General features: G+C 53.2%; 2 protein-coding genes across 3 annotated transcripts in view; one reads left to right on the top strand and one right to left on the bottom strand.

Annotated features, from left to right (window-relative positions):
- Nucleotides 1–5,418: 5,418 nt before the first annotated feature.
- YIPF5 (Yip1 domain family member 5) lies at nucleotides 5,419–11,841 on the bottom strand. 2 transcript variants are annotated; one of them, XM_032125140.1, is made up of 6 exons: nucleotides 11,730–11,841; nucleotides 11,377–11,485; nucleotides 10,032–10,204; nucleotides 8,977–9,122; nucleotides 7,273–7,454; nucleotides 5,419–6,450 (listed from the first exon to the last, which is right to left on the bottom strand). In XM_032125140.1, exons 2-6 carry the CDS (start codon nucleotides 11,475–11,477, stop codon nucleotides 6,288–6,290), a joined length of 765 nt encoding a protein of 254 aa, XP_031981031.1. In that variant the 5' UTR covers nucleotides 11,478–11,485; nucleotides 11,730–11,841; the 3' UTR covers nucleotides 5,419–6,287. The 2 variants fall into 2 exon arrangements, with proteins under 2 accessions (XP_031981031.1, XP_031981032.1); XM_032125141.1 differs by lacking the exon at nucleotides 11,730–11,841 and having other exon boundaries at nucleotides 10,032–10,258; nucleotides 11,377–11,445.
- Nucleotides 11,842–19,055: 7,214 nt separating this feature from the next.
- KCTD16 (potassium channel tetramerization domain containing 16) overlaps nucleotides 19,056–21,007 on the top strand; it is a 64,578-nt gene continuing 62,626 nt past the window's right edge. Inside the window, exons 1-2 of the mRNA XM_032125037.1 lie at nucleotides 19,056–19,490; nucleotides 19,760–20,900. Coding sequence (XP_031980928.1) covers nucleotides 20,072–20,900 — 829 coding nt within the window. The 5' untranslated portion in view covers nucleotides 19,056–19,490; nucleotides 19,760–20,071. The remainder of the gene's footprint in view (nucleotides 19,491–19,759; nucleotides 20,901–21,007) is intronic.

The raw sequence follows: 21,007 nt of genomic DNA, 5'->3' as shown, positions 1-21,007 counted from the left end.
CCCAGCGCTGCTGAACGGGGGCTCTGCCTTGGTGCCCTCCCAGCTGCTGTCCCCTCCTGCGGCTCCCCGGCCCTGCTGCAGCTCTGTCAGCGCGGAGCTCCTTCGGCTGCGGGTGAGCCCAGCCAAGGCAAAGCAGAGCCGGGCGCTGCAGGAGCAGCTCCTGGGCCGGCTCCCGAGCCCCGCTCCGGCGCTGGCCCCGCGGGGAGTGCCCGGGAGAAGGCAGCGGGGCCGGGAGAAGGCAGCGGGGCCGGGAGACGGCAGCGGGGCCGGGAGACGGCAGCGGGGCCGGGAGAAGGCAGCGGGGCCGGGAGAAGGCAGCGGGGCCGGGAGAAGGCAGCGGGGCCGGGAGCGCATCCCGGCTCCATCGCCCAGCAGCGCCCGGCCGAGCGCCCGGCTGGATGCCCGCACTGCAATGCGCCGGTTGCCATCTAGTGGCACCGAATCTGGGCTCCGAACCCCTGTCCCCAGCTCCGGTGGCCCAGGCTGGGTCTGTGCCTCTCTGCGGGGCTGCTCTGAGCTGCTCCCAGCCCCCGCCTGGAGCAGGGACCCCGCCACTGCCATCCACAGCTTGGGCGCCGAGTTCCATTTGCTCCTCTTTCTTCCCTTGTTAACCCCGTCTTTTAAATGTTCAGGATGGTAGAAATAAGGCCAAGGAGTGCCTCTGGCAAGAAGGCCCGCTGTTGGTGCTGCTTGTCCCGGGTGAAACAGCTCTGAGGCCGGGGATGCTCTGCCCGTACTCTTTGACCACCAGCTCAGGGACAGTCGAGTGACCAAAACCGTCCCGTGTGTGCCCAGCGTGGCCAGCCCTGCAGGGCCCGGCGTGCCCGGGCTCTGCTGACCACTGGGCCGGGCACTCCTGAGCCTGCAGCCCCATGGGAGCACCAGGTCCTGCCCATTCGTGCCCGGTCTGTCCCTGCTCCCAGCCCCGTGTCCCCTCCACCCCGCAGGGATTCCCAAGGGACCCGGGCTCCCCTTCTCGGTCACAGGGGGTGCCTCACCTGGCATTAGAGCTTTAGGATAAGGAAAGAGCCACTGCCTGTAAAGCCTCGGATGAGTTACTCATCTAGGGACATCTGCCCTACAGATCTGTGCCTGACCACGAGAATCCCACTGGAAATGTGCTGAAATAAAGCCTGGAAACAGTGAGGAGTATCGAGAACCACAGCAATACAAAAGCAGTCAGAAATAGCTTCTTGGTTCAGAGAATGATGCAGATGATTGCTGATAATGGGATTAATGAGCAAAAGGTAAAGATACTCTGTTGTGCTGGGGTTGTTTTCCCAGCAGAACTGGGGGCCTGGGCTCAGAGGCCTCCCAACAAACGTTCCCCTTCTCTGTGCCTCAGTTTCTCCCTCTGTCCTGCAGAAATTACAATGACAATTAACCGACACCTCTGTAAGCTGCTCTGCAGGGAGAGGGGTCGGTGCCCAAGGGCTGGAGGTGCTGGGTGGGCACGGGGCTGTCGAGGCTGCCCGAGGAGCTGGGCAGGAGCTGGCAGTGTTCCTGTACCTCCAGCACCTCCAGCACATCCGTGCCCGGCTCACTCCCCACGGAACGGGCACAGCTGGGCCCCAGCTCCCTGCAAGGGCTCCATCAAGCGCTGTCTGAAGACAAACCAGGGCCGTGGCAACCAGGCCAACAGAGCTGGGTGGCATCTAAACACCGAGCCCGTCTGCAGCTGAGTGCAGTGAGTTGTTTGGGGGATCACACTGCAGGTTTCCATGGAAAAAGCTCCCACAGAACAGCCTTCCAGACAAATTACTGGGTAAACTGCAGAGGTTTCAGAGCTTCAGCCTGATGTTTTTAATGGGTGTTATCTCGCTGCTGCCAGCACTTTATAGGTCCAAAATTCAGCCTCCCTCTCTTTCCTCCAGGGTCCAGAATTGTGCCTGTGTTTGCTTTGAAAATAATGAAGGCACAAGAATGGGCCTCTCTGGTTATTCCATCACTTGCTCAGCAATCCAGGAATGTGCAGAGGCAGAAGCAGGGAGAGAGCTGAACAGCAAGCTGAACAGCAAGCCCTGCTGGTCCCCAACAGGAGACGTGCTCTGTGTTCTGAGTGACCCCTACAGCTCCCTGGGCTTCTGAGGACTCCCCTGGCCCCTCTGTGCCAGCCCCACAGCTTTATTTCCTCCTGGCACCCTCTGGACAAATCCCTGTGATGGGAATAGACCCGAGGAGCAGTGAGGGGGATGCAATCCCATTCCATCCATTGGCTCCGTCCCGGCACAGCCACCCCACATCCTCCCACCCCAGGGGAATTGGGGTCCATTAGTGGAGGCACTGACTGGGTGGAGAAACTGTCCCCAGCTAAGATGCAGGCAGGAGGGTAATTTTCAAATTTAACCTCTACATTCAGGTCTGAAATAACACTAAGAATAGACTTCAGGCAGAATTAGGCCTTTTAAGCTCAATTAAAGCTCAGGCAGAACATGAAGATCATCAGCACACGAGTGAAGATCTCTTGATTGCTGCAAATTTATTCTGAATTAACAGTGGTGGGAAGGAGGGAAGAATTAATCCAATGATGTGGGCTTGGACTGATCAATCATTTGTTATTATTGTCTTCTCTTTTGTCCATATGCACACTGGAAACTTAATTCTGATGCTGTATCCAGCAATGACAGGGAAATCACCAGGGATGAAGTGAAATGAGGAGAGGCCCAAACCATTAAAAACCAACACCCCCCCTCCGACCTTGATATTTAAAGCAGATAACTAGATAAATGAACAGAAATAAACTACCCCACGGTGTCAGAATTGTCATCCTGACTGTGCAGACATGTGAATACATCAATGCATTCCAACAGAAGATGCTGAAATCAAGTTCACATGTAAGTCTCTCCAAGCTATCACTGACTTACTGGGAATTCCCAACTCCAGATCAAACCTAGTTGTTTAGAGAAAAGAATTTAGAATGTAAGAATTCTAGGAGAGTATAAAATACCAGAGAAAACATTACAGACAAGGGCAGCTAATTGAGCAGATGCTCCTTTTGTGGAACCATTTCACTGCTTGAGAACACATTCTGTCAGGAAACTCTTCCTGAGGATCCTTCCTGAGAGCTCACCTGCGTGTGTCACCCAACGGCTGGAAAGGCAGTGATTTACTCAGGGAAAAATAAATTTATGTACAGAAAACAAAGAGACTTCCTGGTCAGGTAAAGATAAAGCTGGTCAGAAATATTCCCTGTCATCCAAAGAATGTGACGTAGCAAACGTCCCCCATTCCTGGGAGGGATCCCGGGCACTGCAGCATCCCCTTCACGGCTGGAATGAATCCCTTCCCCTGCCCAGGGCAGAGACTCAGCTGGATCCATGCTGTGACCACCTGGGAATGTCACAGCTGTTGACGTGGGACACCAGCAGGGAGGGCAGGGGGAGGGAAAGGCTTCCCAAGTCCTGCTACAGCAGAGCAGCAACTTTGAGTGCAGCAGAGAAATCGTGGTACTCAGGTGTCTGTAGCACATCATTGCACTGACATGAATCCAGGAGGAATTTCCTCGTGGAAAGGGTGGTCAGGCACTGGAAGGAGCTGCCCAGCGAGGTTTGGAGTCCCCAGGGAAGGCCTGGAGGTGGCACTCAGTGCTCTGGGCTGGGGGCAAGGTGGGCATCGGGCACAGGCTGGACACGATGGGCTGGGAGGGCTTTTCCAGCCCGAGTGATGCCGGCAGTCTGTGCCCGGGCTCCCCGGAGCACATCCGGAGTCCTGCAGGCCCACCCAGTGGAGAAGCTGCAAACAGCAAGCCCCGGCTCCCGCAGCCCGCGGGCTCTGCTGGAGGCAGCAGCACAAGGGGAGCACCACGACATCCCAGAGCATCCCGGTGCGGCCACACCGGGGGCACGGGGGGGCTCGGGAGAGCTGCTCCGGCTCTGCCCCCCGCGTCTGGGCAGAACCCCGGCTGTGGTACCCAAAGCTCGGGCAGTTCTGCAACTCCCACAGTTGCTAAAAGCAGGAACAAACCTTGAACGCTGGTGTCGGCAGAGCTGAGGCACCACGGGAGCAGCAGCAGCAGGAGGTGACCTCTCCCAGCTATGGCCTGGGGCTGCGCCCAGCCCAGCCCTCACCCCTCAGGACACATTCCCAGCTGCAGCCCTTGGAGCCGCAGCCCCAGCTCCTCCATGCACAGAGAATCCAGTGGAAATGTTCCAGTGCTCTCCCTAGAGCCAAGCCTCGGGGTATTCCAGACCCACACGGGTCACAGACAGGCACAGGAGCACATTAAAAACACGGCCTTGGCACAGGATGTGCCCTGGAATTTGCTGGTACAGAAACAGAACCAAACGGAGCCGGGGGCAGCAGCTGCCTCACAGCACAAGGGACCTGAAAAACAGACCCACTGTCACACCATCAACAGCCTGGGGAGACACATGAACAGACTGGGAAAGGTGGCTCTCAACTCTGGCAGGGCAAGAGATGATTTCAAGTTTGGGGGGATAACAAAAGTGGGTTTAAAAAGGCAACTCCAGCATTTGTTTGAGTGCTTTAAACTGAGCAACACAAGAGCCAAAGCAGGATGGGAGAAGTGGTACTGGCACTTCATCTGAAACCCAGGTGAGAAGGATGGGGGGACAGACTATGGGGCAGTTCAGATGTGGAAAGAAAAGTCCTACTAATTCGGAAAGGCAAATGTGGGAGTAGAGAACTACAGTCCAATCCTGACATTCTATGGGATGGGGAGATTGAATCATCTGAAATGTAACTAAAATTGAACCAAGGACTAGGACAAAACTTCATTACAGAAAATCAATAGGATTGATTTTGGAAAGGCAGTAAAGAGTCAATGCAATCACATTAATTAATGTACCAGAAGTTTGGGATATTTAAGACAACCACTCTAGACATAACACTGTTTTTATCAAGTCCTCCATGAAGTCAAGTGTTTGACCTCCTGCTCTCATCTGCTTCTCTCTGCTCCCCAGAGACCACTTAGAAATCCAGTTACAAACTGCTGCATTCTGTGCTGAGGAGCACAAAATGCTCCTGGAAACTCCTGGGTCAAACCTCACTGCTGGAGCAGAACGTGCAGTGTCCTCCACTGCTGACTTTGTGAGCATTTAAATCTAAATAAATCCCTTTTCCTATGGTTTCTCCAAACTCAGCAGCTCTATTGCCAGGGCAACACTGAGTTGTTTTTCCTGTGCACTGAAGTTTGCTCATGCTGTGGCAAAAGAAAACGTTATTTTTAAGAGTTTAACACCCAGGTGATCACCCTGGAGAGTACCTAATTAGGCTCATTGGTAATCAATGCCATTGATCTGCATGGACACAGGACAGGGGCTCCTTCCTGCTCTTCACTGACTGAAGCAAACACCAAATCCACCCAGTGAATTCAATTTTAAATGTGATTTTGTTTCAACATGAAAGTTTCTATTTTAGTAAGTGAACATCAAAAATAAAGATTAGGAAAATCAAACACCTTTTTCAAAATTTAAGGAAAATTTAATCAATATGCCTTAAATTATTTTACAGTAACTACAATACTGACGAGCATAACGTTTTCCAAATGGTGTTTTCCTTGGAAGTACTGCGAGAGAGATTCCTCTTCATCCAGCAGAATGTGCACCATGAGGGAAGGAACCTCTGTCGAAGTCCTTCAGAAACCCCAGTTAACATAAAGCTACAGACACCCCAATGTGGTCATGTTTCAAGTGTGACAGAATTACAGATCCCTTTCACTTTTAAGCATCTGTTTTCTACTTCATAATTTAAGTATCTTAAATCCTGAAATACTCTCACAGCAAATGAACAAATAACTGAGACTGAAGAACTTAGGAGGATGTTGGTTAAAACACAGGAAATACTCTAATTACTTTTGTTCATTTGTGCATTTTTGGTGAGAGGGGTCAGGAAACAGGTTCCTCGTTCCTGCAGATTTATCCAGAGTCCCCCAAATCCACAGCAGCTCCTTTAACTGTTTTGGATAAAAATCTACCAATTTATAACTGCAACCCTTCGCCCTCCCCTACAAAACAAAACGAACAAAAATCACAACCCTCAAATAAACAACCAAAAGTTACTTTTTTTCTAAAGGTCTAGGAATGGGAAAGAAATCACAGGAACTTGATAAGCATGAACACGTATTAAAGCTCTGGACTCCCCAGGTCGTTGAAAACAGTATTCAAAGTCCTAAAAAAGTGAACACGAGACATTTTCCATTGTTCCAGGTGATTCAAACAGGTCTAAGTTTCATGATAGCAACACGAGACAGTTGTTTGCAGCTGTTTCTGGTCCATGTTCCAAGCTGGGATTTTCCTTTTGGCCCCCTGGAGTCCCCCAGAGTCTGTTCAGAAGACGGAGATGAGGGCGAACACTCCATACAGCAACGCACAGGGATAGGCTACGAGCAGCTGCTGGCCCTCCATGGCTAAGGCAGAGATAAAGATCTTGGAAGCAGAAAAGCTGCACCAGCCAATAATTCCAGCCGTGAGAATAATCCCCATCATCCCCCTGGGAAGGCAGAAAGAAGAGAATTCCTGTGAGCCTCGTGTATATCCACCTGTAGGAGTCACACCTGGACTCATCCAACAGCGTGTGCAGGTTCTGGGATGAATTGTAGCATTTGGCAGTAAATGAAATATTCCCACTAAAAGCACTGGGAAAGCACTGGCACAAGCTGCCCAGAGCAGCTGTGGCTGCCCCATCCCTGGAGTGTCCAAGGCCAGGTTGGACAGGGCTTGGAGCCACCCGGGACAGTGGAAGGTGTCCCTGCCCATGGCATGGGGTGGGACTGGATGAGCTTTTCCAACCCAAACCAGTCTGGGATTCTAGAATTTTAGAACAATATCAGTCAATTACGACAGTAGAAAGCCCCTCAAAATTAACTCTGTGCATATGAAATGTCAAAGCAATGAGTAAAAGAACTGTGCCAAGCTGTTTCTTTTCAGTCTCTAAGCTCACAGAGCTAAGAGGAATCATTCTCATTTTCTTCTATTTGTAAAATCCTAATTTGCATCTTCAATAATAATTACTTTTAGACTTTACAGGTACTGAGACCTGTCAGATTCAGAGCTGGCTGAAAACAAACCTGAGATTGCTCTTGAAGTTTACGTATTCAAAAGATGTTAATTGACTTAGAGGTAAAGCCAGGATTCACCCCCCTTTCCCCAGTAAGTACCTGAAGCCATTAACAATTAATTCTTGCCCTTACTAAAGATTCCTGTCATATTCAAACTACACACACCTTCAGCACTGAACGTGCAAATTCCTTTCAATGATTTCCTTCCCATCTCAGGAGGAATCTCTGCCCAAGGTACAAATGCAAGCACTTACTGCAGTGAGAAGACGATGGCGAAGGAGGAGAGCAGGATCATGGGCAGCAGGCAGTAGCCCAGCACGCTGGCCACGCAGCCGAAGGACACCCCGGTCATGCTCATCAGGTTCAGGAGGCAGAACATGCCCAGGCAGCCGATGGCACTGATCCCATACACGTACCCAAACTGGATCTTGCCAGCCTGCAGCCGGGCACAGGATGGGGTCAGGATGCAACCAGCACAGGGATGGGGTCAGGGAGCAGATCTACCCACCCTGGGACACAGCGGGTGGTGGGCACAGGCACTGCCCCCAGCCCCCTCACTCCCATGCCACAGGGAGTGTTTCCCCCAGCACACCTCACACTCCAGGAGCCTGGAATTTCTCCTGTCTCTATGGATCTTAATGAACAGGTTCTGATCTGATTGTTATTCTCTGATCTCAGCCCAGGAACTGTTCAGGGTTTAATCAAGGACTTCTCATGCTGATTGATTACTTGCAATAATAATCTTTACAGAACTGGTGTGTAAAGACAACAAAAGTGTAATTCAGGAACTTTTTGACAAACCCAGAGCTGAAGTCCTTTAATTTGTGGCAGAATGCACAAAGTTACAGCACAGGGAAAATTATTTTAAAAATCCCAGAAACAGCTGAAGCTGAGCTGCCAAGCACTGGGTGGGAGCTCAGGATTAGCTCAGGGAGATTTTAAAAAGCCAAAGCCAAACTTTGCTTGTTCACAAGCACAAGGGAAGCATGTGTGGGTTATGTCTGTGTGTTTAGGTCATCTCCTGGTTTTCATCTCCTGGTTTCTGGCTGAGACTGATGCTTCCCTTACAGCACCTGCCAAGGCACCCCTGCAGGACATGGGGCTGTGCAGCTTCCAGGGTGTCCCCCTCCAACAGCTTCCAAACTGAACGTACTTAGACCCAGCTCTCCTGTTCCCCAGGCAGCACAGGAAGCAATCACACCTGCTGAGACCTTTGTGCCAGGCTCAGCCCACTTCCTTTCACTACATTCCATGGATGTTTTTAAAAAGCACACAGGAGAAATAAATTCTTAGAAAAAGAAAATTCAAACATATCTATTATAAACATGTTCATTAATTTGACTGGCCTAGTTTCCATAAATAAAAGTTACTTACTAAAGTAGGTTTGAAGTCCCCTTGGTACCAAAGTGTGTTTTAACTGTCACAGCAATGTGCAATTTTAGGCAGAAATTAAAAGCAGTGCCTGAAGCATCTAAAGCTGAAACAGATTAAAACCCCTGAAGCTTTCAATGCCAAGGAAGAGTTTGCTGTCATCTCATCATTGACACCCATGAGTCATTAAAGCACAATCTTATTCCAATTAAGCTCAATTAGAAAAACTTCTCGGGCTTCAGCAGTGCCTGGCCCATTAAACAATACAAACAGTGTGAAAGCAGGTTTGCTCCAGAGTGACCTGACACTGCAAGTCGCACCTGATGTGTCAGTACTCATCCATCCCAGCAGTGTGAGAGGCCCTGGTGCCTCTTCCATTCACATACAAATGGCTGTCCTGTGCAGGGCGAGGAGCTGGACTCTGATGATCCCTGATCTCTGATGATCCAGCTCAGGACACCCCATGAAAGGGATGTGTTTTCCTGGCCTCCACACCAAGAACTGCAGTAACCCTCCCGGTAATGCAGCCCCTGTCCCAGCGTTCCCCAGCACATCCCTGCCCAGCAGCCCCTCTGGCAGCGTCTCACCAGCAGCAGGGTGGCTCCAAAGGCCAGGCAGAAGACCATGGGCCCGGCCAGGTCCGTCTCGTTCATGATGCTGCCATCGGCCACCTTCAGGGGGTGCAGCACCGTTAGTGTTTTCTGCCAGATGTGGTCAAAATTGATCCCCAATTCTGCAAGTGAAGAGAACATGGATTTCATTTCTTCCCTTTCTGGCTGCCCCACTTGCTCCACTCTTTGTCTTCCCTGCTTCTGCACTTCCCATCTCCTCCAGATCCATGATGGGCACCAGAGAATTGAGCCATCCCCTCTTTCCTCCTGCTGCCTCCACACGTTCCGGGTCTCAAGTGCTGGCAAGTGCCCAGGTGGTTTCTGAAGGACCAGGTAAGAGCCCAAGCACAGAGTTCTGGGTTCACAGAGGTCCCTACAGCCCAGTTCCCTGATCCTGTTTCATTTATGCAAATAAAGTAATATTTTTAATAAAAAAGCCCTGAGGTTGGAAGGTATCATGCCTGGGGACAGGTGTGACAGATGCCTGTCTCACCTCCCAGTAACAGTGAGGGTTTATTCAGCTGTTTGGAACTGAAAAAATAACAGAAATAAGCTGGAAACTGATCCCAGCAAGCCAGACTGTAGCTGAATATCCAGCCTGGCACTTTGCACGGGCTGTACTCCACACAGGCATTTCTGCAGTGTTTAGCATTCCTTGTTAGCAATGAAACATTCCAGTTCTAACCAAGAATCAACTCAAAGGACCTGCAGCCACTTATTTTACAAAGTGGGCAGTTACAATTATTGTTTGCAACAAGAGAATTATTAAGTGTTTTGTCACAAAGTCAGGTCTCCCAGTTAATTGATTTAATCTGCCTCAGAGCAGCTGGTGTGAAGCAATAAAGTGAAATTTACAACTGCAGAAGTTCGCACAAGAACAAGGATTTCACATGCCAAAATACAGGTTAAAAAAAAAGCAATGAGAATTTCAAATTTACTGAGCACTACCAGCAGCAGGGAATCCACACACTGCTACCAACTTATCCCCAAACTAGGAGGCATTTTGGATTTAGGCCATAGCAAAGTTATACCTTCTAATAGCGGAGGCTCATCCTCAAAATTGCTTCCATAAAAAGACTGTGCTGAGGCTGGAGTGTAGCTCTGTGGTGGCTGGTAGATCTGCCCCGTGTAGGGCTGCTGATGCTGCATCATGTCAGGGGGGACAAAGCCACCCTGCTGGGGGTACTCGTAGCCTCCATAGTGCCTGCAAAGCACAACCCCACATTAGGGCACACCTGAGCTGCTGCTGCAACACCTCCTGCAAGGCAAAGCTTGTTCCAGTCAATACATCACAGCAAACCCTTCCTTCTGACTTAAAAAGTCCCATTACATGGTCCCACACCAGGTCCTCCATGAAAAAACCCAATCAAAGCCACCCTCTGCCCCAAACAGACTCTTCAGGTATTCTTGCCACTAATCTTTCCCACGTCTAACCACAGAGATTTCCATAAACATCTCCAAAATCTTTAACTATGGAAATAGAAAGAAGGAAAATGCAGAACTCCTTGTGTTAGCAGAAGCCAGCCCCAGCACAGCCCCGTGATCCTGTCCAGGTCACAAATGGCACTGACCTGCTCCGTCCATCTCAGGGATCACACGGAGGGACCAAAGCCCTCAGCCCGAGGCTGGATGTTCACACAGGATCCCCCCTGACCCAGGAACACCCACCACACCTCCCTGCTGCAGCCTGGGAGTCACCTGGACATTGCAGGCTCAGTTAGGTGACATTAATTTCTAGTCCCCAAGTGAGTGACTGGAGATGGAGCTGCAGAAGAACAGTATTTCTTCTCCCAAGGACATGCAGATCACTCACATAATTAAGATTATTCATGCAACTTGTCCTTCAATCATCTAGCACTTGCTCTAAAATCTACCAGGCAGAGAATTCAACACAAAATTCCTTCAGGTCTCCATTTACAGACAGTGAGTTCAGCTCTCCCTCAAACAGAGCAACTAGGACTCATTTACAGAAACCAGCAGTTGGCTGAAGTGCCAAACCTTTCCTGGATACACAGACTGTCCCAGAAGTATCCTAAGGAAGCCTAAAGGAGAGCTGGAGAGGGACTTCGGACGTGAGCCTGGAGTGCCAGGACAAGGGGAATGGTTTCCCGCTGCCAGAGGGCAGGGTTAGATGGCATATTGGGAAGGAATTGTTCCTGTGAGGGTGGGCAGGCCCTGGCACAGGGTGCCCAGAGCAGCTGTGGCTGCCCCTGGATCCCTGGCAGTGCCCAAGGCCAGGCTGTTCACTGGGGCTTGGAGCAGCCGGGGGCAGTGGGAGGTGTCCCTGCCCGTGGCAGGGGTGGCACGGGCTAAGAGTTCAGGTCCTTCCCCCCGAGATGCCGTGACCCCGCGGGCCCTGCGGGGCACACGAGTTACTTGCTGTACGGCCGCCCGCTGTAGTCGTAGGGCTGCGCCTGGTCCTCGATGCTGTAACTGGTCTGAAAGAACTCGGTGTTGAAGCTGTCGAACCCGGACATCGCCTCCTCTGCAACAGAACAGCGAGGCGGGTCCCGACCGCTCCCGAGCCGGCACCGCGCGGCTCTGCGCGCTGACCCTCCCGCCGCTCGGCCCCGTCGCGGCCCCGGGACCTCCCGCGGGCCGTGCGCTGCCCCGGGGCGCCGTCCGCCGCTCCGCCCCGTTCCCCGGGCTCCGGCCCGTCTCTGCCCCGCGGCCCCGGCCCGTCTCTCCCCGCGGTCCCGGCCGGTCTCCCCCCGGGGTCCCGGTCCCACCTGCGGCCCCGGCCCGGCCCCGCTCCCGCCGCCGCGGCCCCTGCGACGTGTCACGGCCGCGTCTCCACTTCCGGGACAGGGCGCGCGGCTCCGCGCATGCACGGCCCCGGCCCCGCCTCAGCCCCGGCCCCGGCCCCGGCCCCGCCTCAGCCCCGGCCCCGGCCCCGGCCCCGCCTCAGCCCCGACTCCGGCCCCGCCTCAGCCCCGGCCCCGCCTCGGCCCCGCCTCAGCCCCGGCCCCGGCCCCGGCCCCGCCTCAGCCCCGGCCCCGGCCCCGGCCCCGCCTCAGCCCCGGCCCCGGCCCCGGCCCCGGCCCCGCCTCAGCCCCGGCCCCGCCTCAGCCCCGGCCCCGGCCTCAGCCCCGGCCCCGGCCCCGGCCCCGCCTCAGCCCCGGCCCCGGCCCCGGCCCCGCCTCAGCCCCGGCCCCGGCCCCGGCCCCGCCTCAGCCCCGGCCCCGGCCCCGGCCCCGCCTCAGCCCCGGCCCCGGCCCCGGCCCCGCCTCAGCCCCGGCCCCGGCCCCGCCTCAGCCCCGGCCCCGGCCTCAGCCCCGGCCCCGGCCCCGGCCCCACCTCGGCCCCGGCCCCGCCTCAGCCCCGGCCCCGGCCCCGGCTCCGCCTCAGCCCCGGCCCCGCCTCAGCCCCGGCCCCGGCCCCGCCTCAGCCCCGGCCCCGGCCCCGCCTCGGCCCCGGCCCCGGCCCCGCCTCAGCCCCGTCCCCGGCCCCGCCTCAGCCCCGGCCCCGCCTCAGCCCCGGCCCCGCCTCGGCCCCGCCTCAGCCCCGGCCCCGGCCCCGCCTCAGCTCCGGCCCCGCCTCAGCCCCGGCCCCGGCCCCGCCTCAGCCCCGGCCCCGCCTCAGCCCCGGCCCCGGCCCCGGCCCCGGCCCCGCCTCGGCCCCGGCCCCGCCTCAGCCCCGGCCCCGCCTCGGCCCCGGCCCCGGCTCCGCCTCAGCCCCGGCCCCGCCTCAGCCCCGGCCCCGGCCCCGCCTCGGCCCCCGCCCCGCCTCAGCCCCAGCCCCGCCACGGCCCCCGCCCCCCCTCGAACAGGCCCCGGCCCCGCCTCAGCTCTGCCTCCACCAAGGCTAGGTTTAGCCCCAGGAAGTCGGTTTGCTTCAAGTGCAGCCTTTTCACTCCCTTTCATATGTCCACAAGAAATGTTTTCCTGAGGCCACACAAAAGCTTTGCTAGAGCTGTGAATCTTCTTGTCTTTATTACAGCCCGGCTGTTGGCCCACCCCTCACAAATAAGCTGCAGGAGCTGGGAATATGAGGGAACTGAGGAAAACATGACTGGCACTGTGAAGACACTCTCATGTGAAGAAGGTCCTTTCGGTGTCACTCACTGTTTATGCCCAGGGCTGGGGAAAATGATTTTAGAAGCCTTTAGAAGCCTGTTAATTAGAATTTGTTTTCAACTCTCTCATGTCCCAGAGCTGAGCACAGGGAAGAGCGACTGTGCTTTTCTGGCTTGGGTGGGCTTTGAGATGACAGGGAAAACACCGACTGAGGAAGTGTAGCTGAAACTTCAGCATGAGATGCATCGGGACTGCTGCTTTATCCTTGTTTTACACCTCACTGAAGGGGTGCGTGGTGATGAGGTTCAGAACTACACCAGAACCAGTTTCCTTCCCATATTTGATGTACCCTGAGCTCTCGCAGTCTCTTGGAGCCGAGCACCAGATGTGTGGGCACACGAGATCTCACAGGCCGAGTCCCTGGTTTAATGTTTTTCCTTTTTTAAAAATTCATTTTGGCTCAGGACACAGTTACAGTCATTTTGTTGCAAACTTGTGTATGTAATATTCTGCTAGTGATTACTGTATTTAAATGACAGCCCTGTTCCAAGCCTCTCCTGCAAAGCAGATCTTACGGTGCAGAGTCCGTGGTACTGCCGAGAACAGGCTCCCGGGAAATGTGTCACTTTGTAGAGCTGAATGGGATAACAGTGGAGAATTACAGCCATGGATAACAGAGATCAGTAACTGTGGCATAAGCTGCTTCATGCAAATTTATGCTTTAGGAGAATTAGTGTTTGAAGGCTGAGAAGATCCCAGCTTTCATGCAAGACCTGCACAGTGTGCGGGCTGCATCTGATGGCTGTGACTTAGTGCCACTTGGCTGAGCTGTGTGACTCGCTGCAGCTCACTGGGCAGGGAAATGAGACCCAAATCCCAGGCACTGGGCTGTGTAATTGGGATCTGCTGGGGAAACGCTCTTTGTCGAGAAATCTGTTTGGGTTTTCTTAGATTATTAGAATTTCCTGACAGCTTAGGTCGAGCTTTCATTAATGAGCTCTCTCTGCACCAGGCATCTCAGCACTGCTGTAGGGAATCACGTGTAGGATGAATTCCCAGCCCTCCGGAGCAGGGTGTGCTCTGACACAGCCCGTGGGTTCAAGGGGAGGGCAGGCACTGCAGCTGCACAGCTGCTCCTTCCTGATGGTTCGGGAAGGGCAGCCCATGGACTGCCTGGAGCTGCAGCCTGGGGAGGCACCAAACACCAGACACCATCCCTTTGCTGAGGCACCAGCTCCAGCTGCACTGGTGGCTGTCACACAATGCCAGAATCCCATGCTGGTTTGGGTTGGAAAGGACCTGAAAACTCATCCCGTGCATAGCCCAGATTGCTCCAGGCCCCACCTGGTGTTGAACACCACCTGGACAGGGAATTTGGGTGTCCAAGAGATCTTGAAATGGCTCCAACCTGGGAAGAGTAGAAGTACTCATAAAAGTACTCACTTAGTACATGGGCTACACAGTGCTGGTGTCATGATAATGCTACCAAAGCTTCTTTTTAGCTGTAATGTTAAAAAACACACTATAACTACACCAGTATTAATAACAGGATAATTTGAATCAGACTGAGAATAAAAGTATTAGTCAAAGAACTTTGGAGGAATGGGAGGATGGGAAAAGGGAGAGGAGGAAGATGAAGGTTGCTGAAATAGGCCTTGTTATGGCAGAACTTGAAAGGGAGGAAGGGAGCCCCTTGCAGAGGGGACACTGAAAACAGCGATTTTTGTTTGATTTTAATCCTTGGTTGCTGATGTGAGTGTCCATGAGGTCTCTGCCTGCCTGCACATGCTTCGTCTATTGCAGGGTCAGGGCTGTTTGTGTAGCAGATTGCTTTGTTGAACAGTGGCCGTGGAATTCCAAAGGAGTTGTCAGCACACATGTATCAATTATTCTCCAGAATGTTCTCTGATGTGCAGTGATTGATATGGAGATCCCCCTTAATGTCAGCTTTTGGAAAGCTCAAACCTTGTGCTGTGCATGTGCTGTGGGTGTGGTGTTTGCCAGAAGGAGAAAAGGGATTTCCGTGCAAGAGCTGTGACCCCTCTCTGTGAGATACACGATGGCAAAAAGCGATGTCTTGTCTCCATTTGAGCCTCGCTCCGAGCCTGTGCTCACATCCTGAGCAGCTGGGAATGCTGCTCTTCCCCTTTGCTTGTTTTGGATGAAAATTCATTATGCACTTGAGTTATGAATAAAAGATCAAGGGCAAATCTGTGTAATGCTTTACTCTGTATTTGTGAATAAACCCGGCTTCATGGCACTCACGCTCTGTGCTGGAAGATCCTTTCTCAGGGATATCCAGCCATTTAGTGTTGCTTTATGCTTTTTCTTCAAAGTGAAAGATTTGTTAGGGCTTCCCATTCCCACGTACTGCTGGATTTGAGCAGATGAGAATTTCACTGTGTGTAATTCACACTGCTGGATCAGGGATAATCTCTTATTCAGCTTGGTATCACTTGTTCTTGCCTGGCTTCACTTGCAGGGAGCTCAGTCTCTGGAGCTGAGTGATGAGAGGGCCACTCCACTCTAGGAAGGATACACCCCTGTTGGACAGGTGTCTGTCTGGGTTAAAGGGCTGGAACCCTGCAAGAGCCTGGAACTGGTTCATCTGAGGCTCTGTTCTTTGCCATGGATTGAGTTTGGATTGTCATTGATGTCTGGGAGCACCGGTGCAGAACACGGTTTCTGCTTCTCAGGGAAACCATTGGCCCTCATGAGAGGCCCAATCCAGACATTTCCTTGTTGCTCTGCCATGCCACCATTCTCAGAAACTGCCCTCTTCTCACTGGCCTGATGGAGTTCTGCCCTGGAAAACATTGCCTGTGCTCAGTACTCAGACACGAGCCTGCTGAGAAGCACAGAATGTTACAGGGAACAGGGCTGAAGGATCCTTAGGTGGCACCTTGAAGTTGTTCCTGAATCAAAGTGCAAGCCTGGAACTGGAAGTACTGTTCTTCTTTCTCCCTTTTTTATTTTAACTGTTGTGTGTAAAAATCACACAGAGCGATGAAAGTTCTCATGTGGCTTTTTAGGTGGAGTCTTATGTCCAAAGTCCAACTTGGATATATTTTTTCCCCAGAATTACTCCTTCAGTTTCTGCTACTTTCAATTGCTCCTTCTCCAAGCACCTCAAAACTCTCCTTGGTGTTTGTTGCTGATAAGCAGCTTCCACGTTTCTCACTATGTGTGGGTGACTTGATTTGAATTTCCAGCCTGCAAGTTCCCACTGGAGATGGGAGGTGGTACACACACACACTGCTACTACAGCCCAGCTAACACTGCCCTTCCTTTCTAGCACTAGTTGCTGCTGCTTTTCAGACACCTATTTCTAACACCCACCAAATTCAATAAAGTCAGTTGTTCCATGATTTCCTGAAAGGCCAATTTAACACTTTGTCATAAGGAATGACCTCAGACCTCTGAATGATGTCACAGCATTCAGGGATTGGCTTTCAGCACAGCTATGCTGGGACTTTTGGAACATACACTTTAAGCTCAGGCTAAATTTTCCCTTGCCTGTGCTGAAGGTTATGAAGGCATCTGTCAGAAATGAGAAGTGCTTCATCCTCCTCCCTTTGATGGATGCTGCTTTTCTTTTCCATCAGAACTGTAGCTGCTCCTTGGTCCTGACACATATTTTACATTTAGGTCACCATGTATTTGGCCCAGATTTTAAAGTTTCACTCTCTCAAGCTGCATTTTGATGGATTTGGCCCATGGCTTGTATTTAGCTGGGGAGCATTACGTGATGCTTTTACTACTGAAGTCATTTCATCAAAGGAAATTGTGTTACAGTGAAGTAATTGGAATGTCCCATGTAAAGAAATAAGAGCAGGTGCTGAATTGCTTTCATTATTATTTGAAAAGTGCAGATGCATTTCTAAAGCTGTTGTGATTAAAATTCTAAGGTTTTTGTTCTTTTCAAAGGGCAGTTCTGATGATAATGTTCCAAAATGACTTAGAGCTTAGAGCTGTCTGTATTGGCTAATCACACAGAATCTGTGCCTGATGCTTGGCAGAGCTTGTCAGGAGTCACAGGTTTGGGTAACTCCTGCCACCCCCGTTCACTGAGCACCTGCACGTCACACTCGCTGTGGTGTCCTGGCCCTCAGAGCACCGCCCGGCTGAGCTCCACCCCCAGCCTTGGGCCTTTGGTTGTTGACCTGGGGACATCACAAACGCTTCTGTGCTGGTTTGAACACCATCAGTTTTTACTGGGGAGAGGGAATTGATTCTTTGAGCCCGGCCAATATGGCACCTCTGCCTTTATGAAAATGGATTTTAATTAGATTGCAGCATATGAACTAGCATGGAAAATTAAAATATTTGCAAAAGTTGATGCAATTCTCCCTGCTTTGAACAGGGACAGCACTGTCAGCCCCAGAGGCAGCTGCCATTTCTTCTGGCTGGCCATGCAGATGTTAAATCCTGTCCGCACCAACTGCATCAGGCTCTTAAAAAAGTAATGAAGACATTTAAGTGAACATGATCTCACATCCCACCTTTAAATCCTCTGTGCAAGGGTTATGGAACTCTTGACCTGCACTGCTTCCACTGCTCTGCAGAGCCACAAGAGCAGGACACAGGAATTGGGCTTTTCTCTGAGGCACAACCAGCACGCTCTGTAGTAGCACCAGATCCTGCTGGTTTAAAAATAAGGATCCTGAAATAAGAGAGATACTCTGTTCAGGAGTGCAGAAGTTGCTTCAGAATTAATGAATTAAGGTAAAAATCAAGGGTTTGATTAACTGTTCAGCTCTCAGATTTAATTTGAAAAGTCCGTAGGTACTCAAATAATGACTTACTGTCAGCCTGGAAGATTATTCTTTTTGGCTATTTTGTTTTAAATTATGGCTATGGTTTCAGAAGCATCTCGGTGAACTATCTGCGATCTCAGCTGGTCAGAGCATGGTGCTAATGCACCAAAGTCGTGGATTCAATCCCCATGTGGGTCATTTACTTAAGAGCTGGACTCTTCTAACTCACAATATTCTGTGAATCTGTGAATTTAAGTGCAATCAGTAAAATCTACCCATGCATGGTGACTCCATCACACAGAGACTTCACTCTAAAGCTTTTGGTCAACGTTTGAGTAAAAGGCTTTCTTTTCTCATATGTTTATCATTCCGAGTAGAGCATTTTTGCCCAGAAGTGGTATGAGCTGGCACAGGGCTGTGCTGGCCCGTTCCCGCGGATGCCCGGCGGTGTGGGGTGCTCCGAGGAGGCGCTACCGCAGCTCCTCCGCTGTGTTTCGGCCGCCGGTCGGGTCCCGGCTCCGCTCTCCGTGCCCGCAGCGCCCGGGCCGAGCAGCAGGGACGGACACGAGGTGGCGGTACCGGCGCGCCCGCGGCTTTTCCCCCTTAGAGACCCACAAGCAAAGCGGGTCCTCCGCACCGCCGGAGCCGCCCCCGGTCCCTCCTCCTCCCTCCCGCGCCCCGCGGCGGGTCCCCTCCCTGCCGGCTCCGGGGAGATGAGGAGCGGCGGCAGCGGGAGCGGACCCCGGTCCTGCCCGGCAGCCGCGGCCGCGCGCACCGGGAGCCCCCGCGCTGCCCGCCCGCATCGCCGGCTGAGACCCCGCGGAGCCGGGACAGGCACGTTGCGGGCGGGCAGGGGACGGGCGCTGCCGGCCGAGGGGACGGAGCGGGAGGGACTTCACCGCAACTCGAGAGGAGCGGGCGGCAGCGCTGCCCGGCCCCGCCGGCTGCCGACCCGGCGAGACGGTGACCGGCGCTGTCCGCGGTGCTGCTGCTGCCCGCGGTGCTGCCGCGCTGCCCGGCTGTGCCCGGCTGTGCCCGGCTGTGCCCGGCTGTGCCCGGCTGTGCCCGTGTCCCGCTGTGCCCGGCTGTGCCCGGCTGTGCCCGTTCGCGGCGCTGCCCGGTGCCGGTGCGGGACGCGGGCGCCCATCCCGGCCCGACTCCTTTAAGATGATGCAATCGGCGGCGTCCTCCGCGCTGCCGACCCCGCGCCGCTGAGCGGAGCCCGGAGCGCGCAGCGGGGCGGAGCGCAGCGCAGCGCGGGGCGGCCCCGGCGGTGCCGGCGGTCCCGGCGGGCCATGGGGGAGCCGCCGGCCGCGCTGCCGCCGCGGGAGCCGCCGGAGCCCGGCAGTGCCTAGCGCAGGCTGCGGGCTTTCTGCAAGTCATTGGGGCCGGCGGACGCGCCCCCGCTGCCCTCCCGCTCCCCCAGCCCAGCGCATCCACTCGGAATTTATTTATTTATTTGTTTGTTTATTTATTTATATTCCTCCGCCGTGCTGTATGTACTGATTTCCTCGTCACCCGCCACGGTTAACTTCCTAGTGACTCAGTTTAACACTTGAGACCTCCGTGGATGCTGCTAAGAGCACTTCTCTTGCCTTTGCTGTCCCTTGCTGGGATCGGATTCACACTACCCGGACCCTGTGTGCCTGTATGTGTGTTCTGAGTGTCTTGACAGTTTGGTTTTCTTTACAAGAGCTATGCATTAATTGTAACCAAGGTAAGACTCCCTGTTCTTGTTCCCTCACGTGCATGTCTAATTTAGATGTTTCTTTAAAGATGAAGTGTGCAGTTTGTTTTAAACAGTGGAGTCATATGTAGCCCTTCCATTGATGAATACTTGTGAAATAGAAGCGTAGAACTTGCCAAAAAACAGAGACCTATTTAGCAGATTTAGCTTGGCTCTACAAACTGCTCTGCTTTGCTCTGTTGCAGCAGCTGTGATGCTTAGAAGAGTAATTTGTTCCTTATTTTGTTTTCTCTTTTCAGAGACCTGCGAATGACTTGGCTTGGCTTGGCTTGACCTTGATTTTGATGGCTTTGTTGGAAGATCTAATGATGTGATTGCATTTCATGAGGTGATTTCTCTCCAGCCTTTGTGGCTCAGTGTATAAACCACTTCTGCCACACTGTCACTCATGGACAATTCAGATTTTTTTTTAAACAAACCTTTTGGCTATTTTTATTTTCTCACTGCTCCTTTCCCCCTTGTTTCCCCTTAATGTTGGGAGCCTTATTCTACCCTCTGATGTGATTGATAGTCCTGCTGCTCCGTGCTGCTGATTTCCAGTTTAAACTACAATGGCTCTAAGTGGCAACTGCAGGACTTACCTTCCTCCTCGGGAGCAGGGGACGGGGCTGCACTCCTTCCCTGAGGTGGTGGAGCTCAACGTGGGTGGCCAGGTTTACTTCACTCGCCATTCCACCTTGGTTGGCACCCCTCACTCCCTGCTCTGGAAAATGTTCACCCCAAAGAGAGACACAGCCAACGATCTGGCCAAGGACTCCAAGGGAAGATTCTTCATCGACAGAGATGGTTTCCTTTTCCGCTATATTCTGGACTATCTCAGGGACAAGCAAGTGGTTCTGCCTGACCACTTCCCAGAGAAGGGAAGGCTCAAGAGGGAGGCTGAGTACTTCCAGCTCCCGGACTTGGTCAAGCTCCTGACTCCCGACGACAACAAGCAAAGCCCTGATGATTATTGCCACAGTGACTACGAAGAGGCGTCCCAAGGCAGTGACACGAGAATATGCCCCCCATCGCTCCTACCGCCGGATCGCAAGTGGGGATTCATCACCATCGGCTACCGTGGCTCGTGCACTATTGGCAGGGAGAGCCAAGCAGATGCCAAATTCAGGAGGGTCCCAAGGATTTTGGTTTGTGGAAGGATTTCTTTGGTCAAAGAGGTTTTTGGAGAAAGTTTGAATGAAAGCAGAGACCCAGACAGGGCTCCAGAAAGGTACACCTCCAGGTTTTATCTCAAGTTCAAGCACCTGGAGAGGGCTTTTGACATGTTGTCCGAGTGTGGATTCCACATGGTGGCCTGTAACTCCTCGGTGACGGCTTCCTTCGTCAACCAGTACACAGACGACAAAGTCTGGTCCAGCTACACCGAATACGTCTTCTACCGTAAGTACCAGGCGTGTGGGGGGCACTGGGACCCCGTGCTGCGGCTGCTCCCTGCCGCTGCCCGTGCATTCCCGCAGCGCGGCGAGCGCCCGTCTCCCCGCGCCTGC

This window comes from Corvus moneduloides, chromosome 15 (genome assembly GCF_009650955.1).
Source record: "Corvus moneduloides isolate bCorMon1 chromosome 15, bCorMon1.pri, whole genome shotgun sequence".
NCBI classification, from domain to species: Eukaryota; Metazoa; Chordata; class Aves; order Passeriformes; family Corvidae; genus Corvus; species Corvus moneduloides.
The sequence above is the reverse complement of the archived record's forward strand: the minus strand, read 5'-3'. Positions and strand labels throughout refer to the sequence as shown.